Below are 22,294 nucleotides of genomic sequence, written 5' to 3' on the forward strand. Positions count from 1 at the left end.
TAACATTTTGCGTAGATTCCCTGAGGTTGGAGTCCATGCCCAGCCCCGGGGATGACAGCAGGGACATGGAGACTGAGGGTTCCAGGTGTGAGTTCCAGGGCTTTCGTGGCAGGAAGAGCCTGGAGAGCAGACAGCAATGGCTCTTCAAACCCTGGGGAGTGGCCAGTCAGGCCAGGCTGGGCGGGGAGATGGGGGCTGAGAAGGCAGCAGGAGCCTGCGGTGAGCAGCTGACAAGCGTCCTCGGCTCCATCCTCGGGGGCTGCTGCCCCACGGCAGCGCCCAGTCCCCGAGGCTGCTGTGTTGGACCCGCACCTCCTTGCCCAGCCACATCCAGGTGTGACCTTGGACCCTTGGCTCAGGACAGCCTCCACCTGGAGACCAGCTGAGGGACTTGTTCTTGGGGTCTGAGCTCTGGGGCGAGGGGCAGCCAACTCTGATGTGGAGTCCACGGCCTCGCTTCCCCTTCGCCCTTTCATTGCAGACCAGCTTCCTCTCCCGGTCTCTTCTGTCTAAGTGTGCTCTTCTGCAGGCTCCTCCCAGAGTGGTCCTGCCCTCTAGCAGGTGTGGTACAATGGTTCTCCAGCTTTTGGAGGCACAGGGATCTATCAACAGTTATAAATGTTATATTTATAACATTATAAATGTCAGGTCTCAGGGTCCTACTCTCAGAGATCGTGATTCAGGAGATCTGAGTTGGGTGCAGGAATCTGGACTCCCAAATGTTTCTGATGGTGAGCAGTCCATGGGCCACACTTGGAGAAACACTAGTTTAGAGGCAAGAACCTGAATCTGGGGGTATGAGAGAGACAGCACTAGGATACTTATCGTGCTACTTGTTGAGCAAGCGCATCCCTTTTTCTACATCGTTTCCTAATCTATAAAATGCTAACCACTTCGTAAGGGACTCTTCAGATGTCAGTGACATTGTGTACCTAAAATGTTTAGCAGGTGCTTCTTTAACAGAATTTCTGGCTTCCTCTCCCCCTCCTTCAATCTCAGGAAAGTGGCAGTAGAGTTTCCCTTCTTCCCTGTCTTGGCATATCAGTGGTACCCGGCTCCCCCAGCAGCGGGCAACTGTGGAGAGGCTACAGAATAGTCTAGAGAAACATGCACAGCTCCAGTGCTCTTGGCTGACCAGACAATCCTGATTTCTCAAGCCATGGCATGAAAAACAACCCACCAGGAGGTCAGAGGCCAGCCATCTGCTACCATTTTTATTTGCAGTAAACCACAGAGTCAGACATACACACACACCGTACGTTACAGAACAAGTCCACAGCACTCTAGGCAGGCAGACAGGCAGGCTGGAGCAGGCACCCACCATTACAGAACAACATATCTAGGGGTGGGCGTGTGGGCAGTGGAGGTGGACGAGCCTGGAGGGAGGGATCTGGGCCCTGGCACTGTCTAGCTAGTTGCTGCCTCAGTCTCAGCTGGTAGAGTCTGCATTTAGGGGCTGCAGTTGAGGGGTGTTAGAACCTTTAGCTTCATTCAACCTGAGCCCAGAGTCACCCCCGAACACGGAGGTTTGGCTAAGTTCCCTAAGAGGAAGCAGTGCTTTTCTGTTGGTGGAACTGAATTTTCTCCGAATACACTGGCAATTAGAAAGGGTAAAAGAGGTCTGATACACAGAAGGGAAAATGTTTACACTTCACCGATTGGGTATGTGTGTCTGTATTTGTGTGTGTGTGTGTGTAGATGTGTGTATAGGTGGAGGACTTATCAAAGGGTTTCCTTGTAGTGTTTTTTTTCCATGTTGGTCCCCCAAATCAGCTGATTTCTGAGCACTATCAATCCTCAAAAGGGAAGGAAAGTAGATTCTTGTCTGAGGGGCTAGGAGTAGCCCTCTGGGATCAGCAGGGCTGAAGGGAGCCTTGGGGCTGGTGGAAGACCCACGAGAACAAGGATGGCAGCGTTTACTCCAGGTGAAGGCAAGATTGGTGAAGTGGGAAGGTCTTCAGAGCCCCCCTTGTGTGATAGATGGAGAAAGAGAAGTCCCAGAATGCTACAGGACATGTCCAAGCCCACATGGCTGAGACAGGACTGCAGCCCCCTCCCCGTGTTGCTCTTGTTTTCCAGGCAGGGTTTCTTCCTTCAAACCACCATAGCTTCCTTCCTCAGCAGCCTCGATGGAACATTTGCCAGATTTTTCCAAGATAGAAGGGTCTTGTTTTCTGCAGGGAGAGAAAAGCATCCATCAGAACCTCCTTAATAGGTGGTGGCTTCTTGGAATTATGGCTACTTGCTAACAATAATCCTTCCTCTGAGGTCTCTACCGAGCATTGAGGATGACGGTACAGAGAGGCACACAAGGTGACTTCTTCCCATTCTACAGGAGAGGGCAGCTGTGCTGTACGCTGGGTCAGCAACCTGCTGTCGGATCCTCTTCTCTTTAGTTGGATCTCCTGCCTCTTGCCATCTGGAGAAGGAAAAAAAAAGATGCTGCAGGTTTTGAAATCTGCTTCCTTGTCGGGTGACCTGCCCATTAGAGCACATGGCCTCTATCAAGACCATAAGCTACCTTGGCAGGTTCAAATAGATCAAAAGGGGCACATTCTGGGGCACCAGGCCCTGTCCAAGCATTGACCTGGCCTGCTCCCTACCTAAGGGCCTGGGAAAATGGCTTTGGAGAGGAATTCTGTATATGGTGACATAGGAACCAAGGCTGAATGACCACCACCTATTATTCAACGACCATCAGCAGAGCACAGACATTATGCCACGTGGACTACCAACTTGGTGTGAAAGGTTGGACTCAATGACATCTAAGGAAGGGCTTTTCCAGCAAGAGGGGCCTATGATTCCACAACTCCCTGTTCAATGGACTTTTCAGATCAATTGAGATAGTCTATCAAATTGTGACTCCAGAAGGGTTATGCTTGTGGGATTTTGCTTATTTGTTCTCTTTTTGTTGATTTTTATAGAATTCAAACTCTCTTAACTGCCATGGCCTCTTGTCCTTTCTTGTTCCTGATTCTGTTGTTTTTACACTGAAACTAATATACTTATGGTCTAGGATGTTGAACTATGTCATTTTGGGTTAAACGTCCCAACAGTTCTGTCCCCACAAAGGTGCTTTACAGCTGAGATGTGACTCAAAAGGTAAAGAGGAAAAGGAGTGTAGTATTGAACAGGGGGTAAGTGAGACATTGAGGACGAGAGAAGCTGAAATGCATCCTGAGACTGGGCTCTGAACTATGTCCTCTGATCTTTTAAGCACAGACTTGCCTGGAGATAACAAAGTGGGTAGATATCGCTTATGATCACTCTGACCCTCCGATTTCTTGTAGAAACACTCTAAAAATAGAATCACGGGGGGAAAATGAAGAGAAACATCATGAGGATAAAAGGAAGAAGAAAAAGTAGAAGCAGCGGACCCTGGGGGTGGGTGGAGGTTGAGAAAAACAGAATGTGATGGGAAAAAGTGGAGAAAAATAAGAGAACTGCACTGAAGCATGTTAAGAGGTTAAGGTACCTGCTTAGCAAATAGACATTGTTTAATCACAAACTTCTTATTGATGAATACATGAATAGATGCATTAACCATCCTCTCTAGCCCCATTTTTAATTTTTTTTGTGATATGCGGGACTCTCACTGTTGTGGCCTCTCCCGTTGCGGAGCACAGACTCCGGACGCGCAGGCTCAGCGGCCATGGCTCACGGGCCCAGCCATTCTGCGGCATGTGGGATCTTCCCGGACCGGGGCACAAACCCGTGTCCCCTGCATCGGCAGGCGGACTCCCAACCACTGCGCCACCAGGGAAGCCGTCTAGCCCCATTTTACAGGTGGAAAACCTGAGATATAATTTGACTTGCCCAAGTCCCTGCTGCTAACTGGTGTCGGGGTAGGAAAGGGAGCCAGCCCACGAGAGGAGCAGTGCAGAGCTGAGCAGAGGTAGGAGAGCGCTCTTCCCTGCCTGAGGCTGCGTGGGGAGGAGTTGCCCTCGGGTCGTGGCCTGTGAAGCTCTGAAGGAGACAGGCTGAGGCCCCAGCCTTCTCTGGCTTTGCCTCTGGCTAACCGGGCCTGGAGGGCCTGGAGTAACTGAGGCAGCGGCGTGGAGCGCGTTACTGCCGGAGGCCCTCCGCGTCCCTTTCTTTTCCTTGATGGCCACAGAAGAACCAAACCCTGACCTAAAATCTTCACTCCTCCTCGTGGGAGCCATGTGAAACATCCACTGGATTTGGAGGTTGGGCTCCTGGCCCTCCCTTGCTTTCTCTGTCTCCTCTCGTGTCTCTGAGTCTCCAGAGTGCAGTTCCCAAAAGTTTCTCTCCTCCCTCAAGAAGATGGAGGCTGGACAAGGATGGGAGTTCTTCCCAAGTCACGTGGAGGCACGAGCAATTTCCCGCAGACGGCCTGCCTCTGGGGACATCTGACAGATTTCCATAAATCCCCTTCTTTTCATCCCTTTGGGGGAAGACAGGAATTCCCATCTATTTTCTCTCCCTCTGCCCCAGACCCTGCTCACAAACATCTCAGAAGGAACACTTGAGCTGGTGTCCTTCGAGTCCTCAAGAAGGCTTCTGTCCAGGGAGATCAGCTCGGTGCTTTGTGCCCACCTAGAGGGGTGGGACAGGGAGGGTGGGAGGGAGGGAGACGCAAGAGGGAAGAGATATGGGGATATATGTATAACTGATTCACTTTGTTATACAGCAGAAACTGTTATACAGTTTAAAGCAGTTATACTCCAATAATGTTAAAAAAAAAAAAAAAAAAGGCTTCTGTCCTCCGATCCCATTTTATTTCTCTCTTTGCTCCTCTGTTGAGATCCCAAGCAGGATGGGCTTATCACGGAAAAGAGCTGAGGAAAGGGCAGCACCACCGGGAAGAGGACTCAACATATGCAAGTGAACTTTGTCTCTGTTACTCCCCCTCAGGAGACCGTGTCCATTTTGAGCACTGGGATACAGGAGAGGACCCTGTGCTTCCTCTTCCCTGCTACCAAATGACTCACGAACAGCAGTACAGACAGGCCTCTGGCTCCAAGCAGACAGAGAAAAGGCAAGTCATGTTACCCAGAGGAGGCAGCAGGGGTGTGCAGACCCGGCCCGCTGTCGTCTCCGGAAAGGCCTGTCAAGAGCTCTTCTCCAAGCCCCAGGGAGCTCATGTGTTTTCACACCCATCAGTGGGTCCTGGGCTTCAGGGTGCCGGGGGTTAGGCTGGAGGAAGGAGCTCAGAAGAGACTATGTTCTTCCAAAGAGTGGGTGCTCTGGGAAGAAAACATGTTCCCACTGGCAGGAGGATGAAAACAATCTTCATTCCCGTCTTAGTCAACACCGACTCTCACTCCTCATGGCAGCATTGTCAGGAAAGGAGAAGGTGGTACTTGGTCTTACGAGCCCCATGGTGTTGGGAGATGGCGTGGTGGGCTGGGGTGTTTAATGAGTCAGAGGTCTGCAGCAGTGCACTGGGGGTAGAGATGAGAGAGCATGTCTTCCTGACGTTTAGGAAGTCGGATGGGTGCTCAGTTAGGTCCACCGGCCACAGGCTGGGAATCAGGCCTTGGGTGAATACCAGGCCTTGCTTCCCAGTTGTTGCTGCCACCTAGGCTGTTCTTAAATAATAACTCATTTCATTCATTGACTGAGATGGGCTGAATATTCTGAAACCTGCTGTCATTCATTTTACCGTCTTCCCTTTGGTTGGGCAGAGTCACTTTTGAAAGCAAGCCATCCAACCACCTTGCCCACTATGTTGTCCAGAACGTCTGCAGTCAGCCTGCCCTGACCCCAGAAGCCGAGCACAGAGCACGTGGAACATTACCTGCTCCCCTTACACTTTGCCCATTGAAAATGATAGCTTGCCCTGCGAAGGGGGCCTCACAGATGGTCTCTCGGGGCTTGACACAGCTCCAGTTCAGTTGCCCCAGCGGAGGGGGAGGGCCTGTCTGTACACCTCAGCAGCTGTCCCCTCCCCCAGTCTAGCTTCCTCGTCCTCACGTGGTGAGGGCAATAACCAGAACCGGTTTTTATATGGTTTTTAAACGAACCTGCAGATATGATGTTACTGTTTTATTTGTCCCAACTAGTACTGTGCCTAGTCTTCCTGTAACTCCTACTGTTTTTTTTTGTTTTTGTTTTTTTTTGCGGTACGCGGGACTCTCACTGTTGTGGCCTCTCCCGTTGCGGAGCACAGACTCCGGACGCGCAGGCTCAGCAGCCATGGCTCACGGGCCTAGCCGCTCCACGGCATGTGGGATCTTCCCGGACCGGGGCACGAACCCGCGTCCCCTGCATCGGCAGGCAGACTCTCAACCACTGCGCCACCAGGGAAGCCCACTCCTACTGTTTTAAACAATATTTATTTCAAAAATAAGAACACGCATCCTTCAGGTACATTTCTAACTCCTCCAAGTGCTTTGCGTTTTCTCTCTGGCATCATCAGTGCTTAAAACACTCCCCGATTTAGTGTCTTTTGAGAATGTAGTTAACGTGCTGTTTACCTTCCTCTTTCCAGATCAATCAGGAATGTTTTGAATACAGCTAAGATCTTCTTGGGTTCCACCTAAAACTTTCTCCTATCAGTGACACAGCAATGTCCTGGTTAACATCTACTTGTGACAACTGCATTCAGTCAGCTGAGAAATGACTGAGCTCAGATGCACAACACCCTGAAATCTTCCTTCAGCAACATGGATGACACACACAACGTTTAACACTTAAGATGGGATCCCCCGTAATGATGTATATGTAATATTTTGGTGTGAGGTGTCATGACATCTATAATTTAAAGTATTCCAGTAAAAAAAAAGCTGAAGCAAATATGGCAAAACGATAACAACTGTTGAATTTAAGTGATGGGTCTATGGGTTCTCATTATACTTATGGCTCTACTTTTGTGTATGTTTGAAAACTGTCATAATAGAAATTATTCCCAGATGGTCTAATTCCAGGAAGTATATGTAACTGTGGGTGGGAGCTCCAGGAGGCTGATGGGGTGGATGGGAGTGGGAATTGCTGAGTCCTCGTAAGTTTGTGATCATTACCTTAATGCCTGGTGGTAGCACAGTGTGATGACAGCAAACCCCACACAGCAATTCAATGACATCCTCTATCATTAACACCTTCCATGCACGGATGGTTCTCTAAGTTAAAAGCCAACCAACCAACCAAAAGTTCTCAATCTTTTCACCTCAAGGATGTTGGGGAGAGAGGAAATATCCACCAGGAAAATGTATCTTTTCTTGAAGATCATGCCATTTTCTGGTAACCACTTGGTACCAGTTTTTGTTTTTGTTTTTTTTTTTAAAGAAAAGGACAAGAAAAATAAAGTTCATTAATTACTTTGAAAGTACTGTTGTTTAGTCCCTCCACAGTAGACTTTCTGGAATCTTTCTCTGGATTGCCACTTATATTGTGACATTTATAAATTCTTTTTTTTGGTATTATCTAACATAAAAAGAAATTACCATTTTTATTGCCCCTCACTTGTAATTCTTGCGAAGATTCCATTTTAAAAATAATTTTTTTTTGGAAGGGAAAAAGTTTTTTTGCATTATTCTAGAAGCAGTCTTTTTACTCCAAATTATGATTCACTCAACACATTTTTAAAAGGACACTTCAAGTCTCCATCCCACCTTTAGATATGAGGTACTAAATTCTGATGTTTGCCTGCCCGACCTCACTTCACCGGACCTTTGATGTGGTCTCTGTGTGTCTAATACGATCTTTAATATTCTGTGAATACTCTGATCTGGCTGAACACCAAGGTGTTCACGTTGGTCCTCTCTTCTCTGATCGGTGTCTTAGGAGGCGGCCCCACTGTGCCTGGGAGAGAGGGCCTAAGAAGGGAGGTGGGCAAGGCGTATATGGACTTGCTGCCGCCCAGACCTGCTCTGGCCACTGTGCCACTGCCCCCAAGCTAATGCCGTTTCCCACTCCAGCTCTGTGGAAGGGGGAGGGGAGGGACTTGGATTTCGTTTTGAGAAGGAAGTAATCATGCACAGGGGTGGGGTGGGGGTGGGTGGGTGTAGTAAATCCCTGTCACTGTGCTTGAAGCTCAGTGGCCTCAGCCAGGGTACTGCTGGCACGAACGTGGGCTCTGAAAGGCAGATCCTGACAGATCTGAATCCCAGATCTGCCCCATGAGATTTGCTCCGTTTCCTCACTTGTCCCATGGGGAACCGTATAACTCCGACTTCATAAGGTTCTGGTGAAGTTTAAAAGTGGTCATAAAAGCAATAGGCTTTGGACTGGACAATAAATGATAGCTGTTATTTAATAACCATTTCATCAATGCCTGGACATTTCCATTTTACCATGAACTCAACGTTAAGCGTTTTTAAGAAAAAAGGATTTCTCAGTCCTTTCTTCCGTTTTTGGACTGAGTGTTCAGGCTCATCTCCCTTGCCCAAATAAATCTGCTAGAAAACCCAGTTCTCGATCTCTTTTCATCTTTTGAGTCTGTATCTTATTATGCTGATCTCTTACTGTGTTGTAATTCCACTTCTGTGCTGTCTTTTTTTGTTTTGTCAGTTCTGACCTGACCTCTCAGAAGTAGACTGCAAATATTTCTGTCTTTTTGTCCAAGCTGAATTTCATATTTTCTGAATCATGAAGCTGCCCTCCATGTGACCTAGAAAGCCCTTTGATGATCCATATTTAGCTGTATCCATCACTCAACAGATGTCTGAGTAGTTAAAGGCCCTCATGAGCTCCCTCTACATCCTGTGGTTTCAAGTTTCTGAGTTGTTAGTTAAAAAGCTTTAATCCCTTCTACCCGCTTTCCCCTACCCATTCCAGGGTAGAAGGACAGATACCCATTTTAGCTATTAATTCATTCAACAAGTATTTACTCATTACCTGCTACATGCTTGATCCTGGGTTAGATGTTATCCTCTTTGCTTCCAAATTGCATTTTCTAATTTGACCCATTTAGACCCAAGTTTTTTGATTATTCCTCTAGAATCTTCATTGAGCATCCAATTAAATGGTCTCCTCTACCTGTAGTGTTTCCTGACCCCTGGGAGACTCGGAGGCTTAATCGCAAACCCTGGTGCCTTGCTATAATGCACCTGCCATTGCGTCTACAGATTCCAAGATGACATAGGTTCAGCTTGGGATCCATCTCAGGGAGTTTAGTTAGCAGGTAAGGCTGCAGGGCTCTGCTGGTTGGCTTCCACCATGAACGTGAAGAATGAAGTGGTAGCAAGGGTGAAATGCCCTGCAAGTGAAGCAGCTAGTTTCCAAAAACCCCATGGTTTTCTGTGTCCCTGGTTTCCCACAGAGATGCTCAGGAGGAAGGATGCCTCTCTGCTTTTTGAGCTCTCTGGATCTTGCCATTAGATAGCATCTCTTGGCATCTGAAAGGCAGCCTGCCATTCTGTTCTCCCGTGGAACACAGATGGCCCAGCCCACGTCTATCACTAATGAGGATCACATGCAGAGCCTTCTTGCTGGAGGCTCCCTTCCACAACCCTAGCTCTCCTTCCCCGTGCAGGCCAGTCACTGCTGACCATGGCATTTAGGTCTGAGAAGCCTGCTTGCTGCTCTCCCACTCACAGAGTTGAATAGAAAAATCTATTAGGCGGGCCTTGGGAAACGATTCTCATTCAGCTAGAATTTGAAACATTGAGGATTAAGGGATGGCTGCCAGTTTGATTGCAAGGGTGAAGTTTTGGGTTCTAGCTGCCCATGGAGGCTGTTGAGTTTCCATATGAGCAAGCACTGGAAATTCTTCAGTAGGAACATGAGTAGTACCTGTTGTCATTCTGAGCTTGTTAGTCCCATCCCCAATACAGAGGTTGACCAGGTAGGACATCAATTTTTCACTGCTGTGTAATCTCACCCAGGATGATGGTAGGGTTGGAAATAGTGAGATAAGAAGGTTAAAGGCATTAGAATATAGTAGAAAAAGCATAAATGTTGATGTAAGACAGACCCATGTCAAGTCTTTGCTCTACTAGTTGCTATCTGTTTGACCTTGGACAGGGTACTTCACCTTTCTATACACTAACTCCTTTTTCTGTGAAGTAAGCAAAATGCCCAGATCATGAGGATTAAATGGGATAGCACATGAAAAGGCCTTGACACAGTGCCCTGTACTCAGCAAGCCATAAATGAGAATTCCCTTTCCTATTTTCTTTCTATAGTAGAAATTTAAAATATGTACTTGAGTATGGTGGAACGTTAAGGTGAGCTAAAAATGACGGCCCCATGTGAAATCCTACACAATTCTGTTCACCTGTTTTATGCAAAACTTGACGGGTATTTGAGATGTAGGATAGTTTCTTTTTCCTTGCTATTTATTGCAAGTCGGATGCAGGTCTGGTACTCGTGACTAGGAGAACAGTTCCAAACTGCTAATATGAACACCAACAGAAATGCAAAATCTCTTTTGGGCTTAACACTGTAACTCATTCCTTTAACTTTCAGAGCTGCCAAGGAAAGGTCACCACCACCACTAGCTGCCCTTGAGGGCGCCAATGATTCTGGTCAATCCCGCCATGTACAAGTGTGGTCTAACTGGTCAGTACCAGTTAGACCAGAAAGTACTTTTCTAGAACAAGCAGCAAAGTACTTTAGAAAACTACTTTATGAATATTATTTTCTGATCCAGAAATCTCTCTGGGAGTCATCTTTCACTCTTCCAGAAAACAATGGACACTGAGGTTTGCTGCTCAAAAGGAAGTACTAGACCTATTGGTTTAACACTGATGCCTACTAAAATAGTTTCAACAGCGTTTAAACAAGGTAGATCAATCACCGCTTGTTCCTCCTCAACTAGGTCAAGGCTCTTCCTATAAGAGCAGGTGGCTGTTCACTCCCTCACAAGTGAGCTCTGTCCATATTCGGCCAGCTAGCTCCAAGAGTGGTTATTAAACTGAATAAACACCGATCCTTTCCACAACTGTGTTCTTTAGACCTGGTTCTGTCCTCTAGAGCTGCACAGATGAAATCTGGCCCCTGGCAGCTATCCTGTTTTCCCCTTAATTTTTCCCCAAACCCTTCTCCACTCAGGAAGCAAAGAGGCCAGATCCTTGATTCTTGCTTGAAGACACGTAGGGGGGAACCATAAAAGTAGTTAAACAATCACAGAAGAAACTAGAAAGAGTGTCTTAAGAAGAGAAGTTCCTTGTCCTAGAAAAGTACTTTATGGAATATTATTGCAGAGGATGGTTACTTCCATGTTCCCATCTCCACGGAGAACAAAAAGAAGAAACGGTGGGCTTAAGGCAATGTTTCTAATCTATGGACGTCAACAGACAAATCAAAGTCCACCATTTCTTCTAGAAGGGGATCTAGTACTTGACCACAGAACTCTTTTGTTCATGGAGCATTTTATGGATACTGGTATTGTGTGAAACACATTTTAGGAAATTATGGTTTCAGATATGCTGCAGAAACTTAAACTAGACTGAAATAACTTCCTGATTGATTATGGTCAGATCCTGGGACTGGTGGCCAAGGAACACTGAAGTTTCCTTCCTTGGAGGGTTGGTAGACTTCCTCTCTCCCCTTCTCTCTCCCTTTAATATCAGCATTAGACATCCATCTGCCTGGGAGCCTTGGGGTGTAGGTCGGTGACACAGGGAATCTGGGAGTCTAGATCCTCCCCATCCCCAGAATCTGTTTTTATGGATCTCAATCATGGTAGTGTTCCACGGAAGGTACAGCCTAGCTAGGACTGAGGGTTTTGGCTAAGAGGAGAGGGGGCTAGAGATGGGAAAAGTTGATGCAATTATTTTTGGCAGGAGTTGGAACCAAAGCAGCAGGAGAGAGTAAGTTTTAAGACTCTCTGGCAAAGTAACTTCCTAATCTGTCACTGGGTATGTGTAAAAAAGTGATTAGTGGGTCTCTATATTTATCATGATTACTCACAAATATGTAATTTACATAATATATACAGCACATTAAGTACTATGTCACCTTATATAATGTCCATATGTATAATGTATATGCATGTTATGTAACGCCAGTCTGGAGGTTCTTCCAGATTCTGCCAAGTATTTCCTAATTTATTTGGCAATTTTAACATATCTTTTCCATCTGTGGAAAGAACTCTCTTGAGAGGAGCTGGTCTCTGACCTGAAATATAATCATTCTACTAAGTCTGTCTCCATTCTCAACTCACTGGAGGAAACCTACAAAGACCAAGTCATAATGAGATGCAACGCCTAGCCCATTAGTCCAGGGACAACATAATGTATTGAAGACTTCCTGTTTCATTCTTTTTACTGCTAGAGGGGTAGAACTGTGGGGGCAGGTGAGAACATGTCTGGGGCACGGCCAGAATCAGAATGCGATGAGGAATGAGGGAGGATTCTCCCCTGACTGCCTAACTTTGAGAAGTCACTAAATTATAGTAAGCCTTGCTTTCCTCATTATTTAGATGGGGCTAATAATATCCTCTCTGTCAACCTCAGGGGTTGCTGTGAGGAGCACTATGATGAGGTACTCCACAGTGAGAAACCACAGTCCCAGTAGTTAAGGGATGAGTTGCAAAGTCAGATTAAACACCACCACCAGACTTACTGAGGTTACAAAATTGAAAGTACAATTCCACCGATGTTTGCTATACTTTGTGGCTTTAAGGAGGACATGGGCCATGTCTCTCAAGCAACGTTGCCAGTCCTGTGCACCACAGTGGGCAGTCAGGGGCCAGTCTCCGACTTGTGAGTCTCTAAGAATCACTTTCACCTGTTGATAGTGCCATGTCTCAACAGCCTCAATCTTGGGGGGCTGAGGCTGAAACACATTCAAGAATTTCTGCAAATGTCTTAGAATCAGTGACCCCAAATTGAACCTGCCTTCATTTCAGAATCAAGTGGCTTCAAAGATAGTACCTGTTGTCATTCTGAGCTTGTTAGTCCCATCCCCAAGGAGCCCATCATTCAGGACATTCTTCAGGTGGCCTGCTTTCCCCTTGCCCAGCGGTCTGCACTGTTAGGTTGAACAGGATGGTTCTAGATCTCTGTCTTAGACGGTCCTAGATGACTGCTTCTTTCAGAGTTAGGATCAGTTTGTACACACAATCCTAATTTTCCCTTCCTTGCGCAAAGCTCCTGACCCAGTGTTAGGAGATCAGAGGGAGCTCAGTGGAGTGACGTCGAGTGGGTCCAGGTTTCCTTTTCGGAAATCTCAGAGGGGATGAAGGCTGAAGGAGCAAAGGTGCCGAGGTGAATGTTTCTTTTTACCAACAAAGTTCTCCACAGACTTGCCCTCGGGGAGGGCGGTGATGCTGTTGCCAGCTGAATGAAGCCCACTGAACTCTGCTGAGGCCCCTCTGGGCACTGGCTGGCAGCTCCCTGCTGAGGTGCCTCTGTCCTCCTTGTGCCTCTCCACTGAGGTCATCCGGGCAGCCAGAGGGGTTTCTAGATTAAGAGACTATGGTGACCGTGATGAGATGACATGTGGAGAGTTTAATTTGAAGATCTGTCCACTGCCTTCAACCCTGGACCAGCTTCTCACCAGGTCAGGCCAGAGAGAGTCTCTGGGAAGTACTGGGAGGTCTCATTCTCTCATGTGGGCTTGTCCCATCCACACATGTGCCACACGTTCATTCCTCTCTGGCAACCTGGATCCAAATGGAATCGCTTCTCAGTGACCAGAAATGACCCTTTTCCAAGATGTGTAGGTTCTTTTCCCTGTTACATATCTTCTTAGTGGTACCTAGTCCCAAACCACATTAGCCAAGATACCATGGACAAGTCTCTTAACTTTTCCGAGACTCAGTTTCCTTATCTGACAAATGGGAGAGTAAATCCTGCCCAGCATAGCTTTCATGTTGTTTTGAGGATCCAGAATGGAAATTCTCAGTCTCTTTATGATAAGGAGATACTTTAATTTCCCTTAAATCTCATGATCACCACAGGGCAATGTGCCTTGACAATGAAATGGCAGAAACGGGGAGTCAGAGCCTTCTTTTCCTTTCCCACTTTCTGTTCTTGTACTGCATATTTTTTTCAATCCAGAAAAATCCACCAGTAAATAAATATTTGTATATATAAATATATATATGCTACATATAAGTACACACACTCAAGACCTTCAGTAGGGCCTTCAGGTCGTGCTCGGGGAGTGGTCGTCGCAGAGGCAGGAGGGAACTGCCTGACGCCTTGTCTCCTGGTCTCCTCAGCAAAAGGCCCTTCCCTCCCATCTTCTTTGCCTTCAGGAATAGTCTGCCACCAGGGCTTGGAACTCAAACAGGAAACACGCTGTGGCTTGAAAAAGAAAGAAGCTGGGGGTGGTTTTTTTTTTTTTTCTTCCCTTTTTACACAATATTATGACACCAATTTGAAAAATAAATCTCAGTTTCTCTGCTTTCCCTCCCAGGTGTTCACAGAACTAAGAAAATAAATACCACATCTAAGGTGTGCTATGTAGGCAGCTCTGGGGGCTCTTGGAGCCGGCTCTAAACAAACACACAGCCAGCAGAAGGCTTCAGGAAAATCACCACTGCCCACTGAGGGTGCGCAGAACCAAGAAGGGAAACGCAGCTTTCCACAGCCTTTCTGCCTCCTCAGCAAGTTCCGGGAGAAGCTGTCACTCGAAGGACAACCAAGAAACCAGCGTGCGTATGCTGAGTCCTGCCAAGGGCTGCGATCTGAGAGTTGGAGGTGTTTTTGTCTCCTCACAGAGGGACCTTTGTGAGCGTCCCCTGGAACGCAGGCTCTTTCCCTTGGCCACATCCGATCTCCCCTTAGACAGGAAACCTGCAGCCTGCTCCTTGAGAGCGGCGAGGAAACTTGCAGGGGTGGTGGAAAGAAAGGGGGGGTTTCTCCTTCAGTCTCAGAAAGTCCCGCTCAAGGTCTTCTGGGAAAGTGGGAGTTGCTGCATGAGCCAGCTGCGTCCTGGAGGGCTCTAAGTCCATTCACAATGTCCTGCCGGCACTGGCTCTGTTGGAGTGTGTCCATAGTTGAAATAGAATGGATGTCAGGGTGAAGCCTTCTTGCTGAAGGGTGGCTTGGCTTCCACTGGTTGGAGAAGAGAGTGTGTGTGTGTGTGTGTGTGTGTGTGTGTGCGCGCGCGCGCGCATGTGTGTGGTGTGTACGTGTGTATGTGTGTGCTTCAGTTTCTTGTCTTCTCTCTTGGTTGAACTAGCATTGGGCATAGTGTCTAGTCTTTTGAACGGCTCTTCCTCCTCAGGGAAAAGAAGCTGCTCTTCTGGGGGGGCCCCATCATCATAGGCGCTTGGTTCTTGTGAGTAATTTTAATCTAAAAGCAAAGAGGCAGAAACGAATTAGTGGCCTGCAAATCCCAGAAGCCTATGGGAGAGTGATCTGCAGAGAGAGGAAGGGAGGCCAGCTTCGGGCTGGAAGGAGCCCCATGCAGAAGGACGACTGTCCTTGAACAGCTTCAGAATTGGCAACTGGACCCTGACTGGGCCTGGCGTTTGGCACTGCTGGAAGCAAGGGGCGGAAACGCTGGGGAGAGACAGGTGTGAGCTTCCCACGTGGCGATCAGCTGAGCTGATCACCTGTCTCATGTCCTTGCTATTCATAGTCTCTCAGAATGTCACAGCCAGAGGAGACCTCAGGGACCATCTCATTCAATCCCTCTGCAGGATAGATAAAGGAATGGAGATCTCAATGCTCTCTTGAGCCTTGGATTAGCCTAAGGTCGCACAGAGAAGGCCGGAACAGCTAGAGCCTAGTTCTTTGGATTCCCCGCCTCCACTGCTCCTGGCCATTCCTGCCTGGGCAGTGCAGAGATGTCAACCAGTAACTCCAAACTGACCTAGAGGCTTCAGTCTGACCTCCGACCCAAGCGCTACTCATGTGGAAAGTTTCCAAGGGAGTCTCTTAGGCGTTTCCTCTTTTCTTAGTCTTCTAGGGGAGACCCAAGTTTCTTTTAAAAGCTTTTATTTTTTGTTTGAATTTTAGGTTTAATGAGTGCCTTCTGCAAACTTTAAGTCAATTGGAAGTGAAAGACACTGGTGAATTCTCATTTTTTTGTCTTTCTTCCCAACCTTACCCTCAGGGTATGGCTTCAAAATGCTTACTCCCTATTTGAATGTGGCCTGGTGACACTGATGCGTTGATAATCTGCATTGTCAGTCCAGCAACATTTAACAAGTAGGAAGATGATGTGGGAACAAGAGGCACTTAGGATTCAAAGACCTGGGTTTGGGTCCTAGGACTCCCCCTTCTTTGCTGTGAACCTTTGGACAAATCATTTAGCCTTCAGAAGCACTGCTTGCGGAACCGTAAAATGAGGAGAGTAGCATTTATTCTATTTTTCTCACAAAGTTGTTGTGAAGATCAAATGACAATCTGTCAGTGAAAGCCCAATGTAAACTGTAAAATGGAATGCACCAGTTAAATAACTTATCTTACACTGGAGGAGGAGAAAGATGCTTGTCAAAAGAAACACAATCTATGAGCCCGTTCTCTTGAGTTTTACCACCTATTGAAATGACAGTGTGACCCTAGAGAACAACAGAAGAACTCTTGAAGAGAGAGACCCATCAACAAGTTTAAATGTAGGATAAGCCAAGTGTTGTCAAAAAGAAGTTAGGTAAGGAATGAGAAGAACCTGAATGGAGCAATTGAGGATGAATTTTAAGATCTGAAAGGAAGGGAAGAAAATGTGTTGGTGAAAGAGAAAGGGAAGGCACTAGGTTGAGGGGCTACATACCAGCTGGTTGAGTGTGGACCAAAGGATGAGAAATGAGGTCAGGAATACAGGTGGGACATTTGGTATAGGGTTTAAAGGGAAGGAGGCAGCAGAGATTGGGTTTAATATGAGGTAGTGGGGAACCATGATAACTTTTTAAGCTGGAGGATAACATGAAGAGAAGAGTTTGAAGGGAATTATTCAATAGCTGTTGTCAAGATGAGCTGGAGCTGGGAAGAGTCTGGCTAAGAGGGTTCTCCTGCAAGCCAGGTTTAAATTTATAAGGCCCCAGGATATAGAAGGAAAAAGATGGGGCCAAAAGTCATTGTAGGGAATGAACATAACCTGGGGGAAGGAAGCTGAAAACGACTGTTAGGTTGGTTTCCATCAGCCTGAAAATCTAGGAAGGGAGAGAGTCCCTCTGTTTTGTGGTAGTCACCAGGGGAGCACACCGACGACACGTCAAGTACCGTTTTGTGTTATGTGCCTTATTATGGGCATTGTCTTTATCTCAGAATTCAGGGAAGTGAGGCACTTATCTGTGGTGTGCAATTTAGCCCCATCTGATGGTAGTGATTTGTGGCACATTTCCTGTGGTAAGCCTTGTCCCGCTCCGGAGCACAGGAGCCCCGAGGGGAAGAAGACATTCATCTTATTCACCTTGGTATCCCCTGAGCCAGCGCAGAGCCTGTACCTGCTATGGAAGTACTGACTGGTTAGCACAGCCAAGAAGAACGGGGGAATGTTCTGGCAGTGGAGCTGGCCGTGCTTGGGACAGAGAGTGGCAGCTGTGGCACCGCTTACATTTCCCATTGATGGAGCCCATTATTTTAGACCGTGGAAGATCCTTGCTTCTCCTTTTTCTCCCGCTAGCTGACCAGTTTATTTGCTTGTTAGCACCTCCAGGGCAAAGGGGAGGAGGTGAAACTCAAATCCCTTTCATTTGGGTTTTGAGCAGTTTTGACAAAGGTCTTGATGGGGCAGGAGTTTGGAGATGCTGGGTAACGTGAGGTTTTGATGTGGTTTGTGGATTCTAGTTCTACAGATAACTGGGAGTTCACTGTATGTACATACACTGGGGGCAAGAAGTATGAGATCATGTCCTCAACTCGAGTCAAAGAAATGTCAGTATCTTACCCCCTCATTCCCAGATTAGGAGGAGCTAGTGGGCTAAATAGGTAAGATCCCATTTTAGGAGGTAGTTGGATGTGGTTAAATCTGCCTTTTCAACCCCTGACGGAAAGAGAGCATCCCACATTTCTGTAGTTAGAACCCAAACCTCTCTGGTCAGGCAATTAACTAAAGTCTGTATGACTGTCTTAAAAACCCTTCATCACATTTATAACATCTGGCAAGCACTAGGGACAGCAGCCCCATGCCCTTAGTTTTCTGTTTTATTACAGAGAAAATTTGTTAACAGTTAAACATGTCACATTTTCCTTAGGAAGTCCTTGTTCATAGTGTAATAACAGTCACCCATTTTCCCCTTCCCTAGGTAAGTAACATTTAATTCTTTAATGGAATTGGAGATTTTTCGGTTTTGTTTTTGGAGTATACTTTGAGGTGAGAGGTTACTATACAGTTATCCTTTGGTATCCATAGGGAATTGGTTCCAGGACCCCTGGCAATACCAAAATCCACGGATGCTGGTTTTATACAAGTCTCTTGTGTAAGATGGTATAGTATTTGCATATAACCTATGCACATCCTGTATACTTTAATCATTTCTAGATTGCTTGTAATACCTAATGCAGCGTAAACGCTATGTAAATAGTTGTAAATATAATGTAAATGCTATGTAAATAGTTGCCAGCACACAGCAAATTCTAGTTTTGCTTTTTGGAACTTTCTGGAAGTTTTTTTCCTGAATATTTTCTATTCAAGGTTGGTTGAACCCAAGGATGTGAAGCCCATGGATGTGGATGGCCGGCTATATGATGGCACTTTCCCAAACACGCAATGTCTTGGCTACCATATGTTAAACAGTCCATTACTTTCAAATTCGTTTATGATCTTTCTTCTCTCCTTCATTAGTTTTTATGTATACTAGGGTTTCTTAGGGCTCTCTTCTGTACTATTGATTTATCTATCCAATATTGCGTCAATTGCTGTGGCTTTATAACTATTTTAATATCTTGTGGGAAGTCCTTCTTCACAGCTCTTTTATAAAATGCCTTAGCTATTGCATTGTCTTGTCAAGTTTAAAAAACTGCATTAGAATTTTGTCTGGGGGGGGTCCCTATTTAGAAACATAGGATGTTTCTAAATTCAAATCTTTTAAAAAATATTACTTAAGTCTTGAAGTTTTCTTCATCTATTTTTCACAATTCAGTTTGGTATTTTGTTTTTGTCTGTTGCCATTATAATACTTAAACTTTTTTCTGTTATATTCCTCTGATTGGTTATTGCTGGTATGTACAAAAGCTATTAACTTTTGTCTATCTTTCTGTACAGCTTCATTGAAATAATTTAACCTATGAGGTTTTCAGTTGATTTTATTAGCTTTCTATATACATAATTATATTATCTGCAAATAATGACAGTTTTGATTCTTTTCCAAATAGTTATATTTCTTTTCTGCTTGATGTGTTTTGCATTGGTTAGAACTTCCAAATAACATTAGCACACGTCTTATCCATGATTTTAATGAGAATTCTGCTAGCATGTTACGTAAAATATTACTCATTGGTTTAAGATAGATATTTTTCGGGACCTCCCTCGTGGTCTGGTGGTTAGGACTCCATGCTTCCACTGCAAGGGGCACGGGTTCAATCCTCAGGGAACTAAGATCCTGCATGCTGTGTAGCACGGCCAAAAGAAAAAGGAATTTTTTTTCTTTTTTTTTCTTTTGAGGAAGTGCCTTTCTGGTCTGAGTTTTCATCTTTAAAAATCAGAAATGTTGAATGTAATTGAGTATTTTGGGGTCATCTATTCATATTATCATGTGATTTTTCTATCCAAACTTATATAAGAAGACATCCTTGCATTCCTTTGATATATTCTTCTTGAGTGAATGATTCTTTTAATATATTGTTCAATTGTATCTGCCAATACTTTAATTTTTTTTTTTTTTTTTTTTTGCTATACGCGGGCCTCTCACTGCTGTGGCCTCTCCCGTTGCGGAGCACAGGCTCCGGACGCGCAGGCTCAGCGGCCATGGCTCATGGGCCCAGCCGCTCCACGGCACGTGGGATCTTCCCGGACCGGGGCACGAACCCGTGTTCCCTGCATCGTCAGGCGGACTCCCAACTGCGCCACCAGGGAAGCCCTACCTATAATTTTTGTATCATGTTCATATTTGAGATTGGTCTGTAGTTTTCCAATTTTAAGCATAGTTTTTGTTAGGTTTTTGTATCTGTCTTAATTTTATCAAATGGATTGGGTAGCTTTCAATCTTTGTTCTATGGAACAGTTTACATAAATATTTATTCCCTAATAATATGGAAGAACTCACCAGTAAGATCATCTGTTTTAAGATCATTGTGGATGTAATTCTTTGAAAATATTTTTCATTTCATTAAGGTTACCTAGGATTTTTATAAGATGTTCAAGTTTATTAGAATCAAGATAAAACTATATATATGTCATATAATGTCTTATTAAATAAAACCATTACCATATTTATATTACATATGTATTAAATATTTTAATATCTCTAATCTGTTTTTCTTTTTCTCTTTTTAAAATTAGGTTTTCAAACATTTGACATGTTTAAAGAACTAGTTCTAGATTTTCCTGTTTTTTAATTGTTTAATGTCTAATTTTATCTTTATTTTCTTCCTTCTGCTTCTCCTAAGTTTGTTTTATTATTCTTTTAATTTGGGGATTATTCATTACATTTTTTTTCCTTTTCAAATAATGGAAGTATATGAGACTCTGAATTTACTTCCAAATACAGTTTAGGCTATATTCTGTAAGATTTGAATGCGAGCCTTCTCATTTTTATTATTTTTTAAATAGTCAATAATGTTAGCTTTGATCGCCTCTTAAATCTATTATTCTTTAGGAGAATTTAAAAATCTCTGAGTGATTGGATTTTATTTATTCATTTAATCTTCTATTATTAATTTCTAGTTTTATTGCTTTGTGGTCACATAAAACAACCGTTATAATTTCTGCTTCTGGATTTTATATATATGTTTTCTTTGTGAACTAGTTTATGATCTATTTTAGTAAATATCCTATGAATCCTTGAAGAAATGAGATATTTAATTATTTAAGGCACAGTTATTTCATCCAAGTTTAATTTTTAAATTGAGGTATAATTGACATATGACATTATTTTAGTTTCAGGTGTACGACTTAATGATTTGATATTTGTATATATTGTGAAATGATCACCACAGTAAGTCTAGTTAACATCTGTCACCATAGTTACAAAATGTTTTCTTGTGATGGGAACTTTTAAGAGTTACTCACTTAGCAGCTTTCAAATATACAATACAGTGTTATTAACTATAGTCACTCTGCTGTATATCACATCCCAGGACTTAACTTATTTCATAACCGGAAGTTTGTACCTTTTTACCCCCTTCACCCGTCTCACCCACCCTGCTCCCCCTACCCCCACCTCTGACAACCACCAATCTGTTCTCCATACCTATGAGCTTGTTTTTTTAAAATCCAAGTTTTATGTCATTTACTTTTTTTACAGCTTGACCTCAAAGACAAACTTTTTTTTTTTTTTTTTGCGGTACTGTTGTGGCCTCTCCCGTTGTGGCCTCTCCCGTTGCGAAGCACAGGCTCCGGATGCGCAGGCTCAGTGCCCATCGCTCACGGGCCTAGCTGCTCCGCGGCTCCACGGCATGTGGGATCTTCCCGGACCGGGGCACGAACCCATGTCCCCTGCACTGTCAGGCAGACTCTCAACCACTGTGCCACCAGGGAAGCCCAGAAACAAATATTTTAAAGCTTCTCAATACCTGTCTTTCTGTCAATTTTTTTTTTTTTTTTTTTTTTTTTTGCGGTATGTGGGCCTCTCACTGCTGTGGCCTCTCCTGCTGCGGAGCACAGGCTCCGGACGCGCAGGCCCAGCGGCCATGGCTCACGGGCCCAGCTGCTCCACGGCATGTGGGATCCTCCCGGACTAGGGCATGAACCCGTGTCCCCTGCATCGGCAGGCAGACTCTCAACCACTGTGCCACCAGGGAAGCCCTGTCAATTTTTTATATATGTATTTTTCTCAGAATATACATCTATACTGAGTTTCACAGTATATATTTTGATTCTGTTATTAAACAACTAAAATTTTATGACCATTATATCTCAAAATTGAGAGTACTTTATATTAAATAAAAAGTGACATTCTTTATTCCACTTTATGCTTTTGGCATGTTGGAAGGTTAGTTTGCCCCAAACTATCACTTCTTACTTTTAATTTCTCTATGCTTGTTAAGGATAAGATAAAAAGATATATATATGTCTTTCTGTTTTAGATGTATCTCTTTATAAGAAGTATATCATTGGATTTTATTTTTTAACCCAATATGAGAGTCTTATACTTTTAATAGGGGACTTTAGCACATTTATATTTTTTTGTCATTATTGATATATTTAGTCTTAACCTCTTTTATCTTAATCAAAAAAATTTTAAATGTTTGCTTGTTATTCACTTTCTGTCTTGTGCTACACTGACAGGGTTCATTAACTTTAAATCCTCCCAGATTTGAAAGGTGTGCACCCTGTTTTTAGTGTCACTAGTAATTATCTAGTTATTAAAATTTTCTTCAGATTTACATCC

The 22,294-nt window shown here is 44.7% G+C and overlaps 1 protein-coding gene across 9 annotated transcripts in view; it reads right to left on the reverse strand.

Moving 5' to 3' along the window:
• Nucleotides 1–1,327: 1,327 nt before the first annotated feature.
• Nucleotides 1,328–22,294, reverse strand: part of DGKG (diacylglycerol kinase gamma) — a 210,109-nt gene continuing 189,142 nt past the window's right edge. For 7 of the 9 annotated variants that reach the window (XM_079923090.1, XM_079923088.1, XM_079923089.1 and 4 more), the window contains one exon: nucleotides 8,214–15,153. In XM_079923090.1, coding sequence (XP_079779216.1) covers nucleotides 15,055–15,153 — 99 coding nt within the window. In that variant the 3' untranslated portion in view covers nucleotides 8,214–15,054. Of the gene's footprint in view, nucleotides 2,420–8,213; nucleotides 15,154–22,294 lie in introns of those variants that run through there. The other 2 variants (XR_013828564.1, XR_013828565.1) reach the window with 2 other exon arrangements.

The sequence above is a fragment of the Stenella coeruleoalba genome (genome assembly GCF_951394435.1).
Source record: "Stenella coeruleoalba genome assembly, chromosome: 5".
Taxonomy (NCBI): Eukaryota; Metazoa; Chordata; class Mammalia; order Artiodactyla; family Delphinidae; genus Stenella; species Stenella coeruleoalba.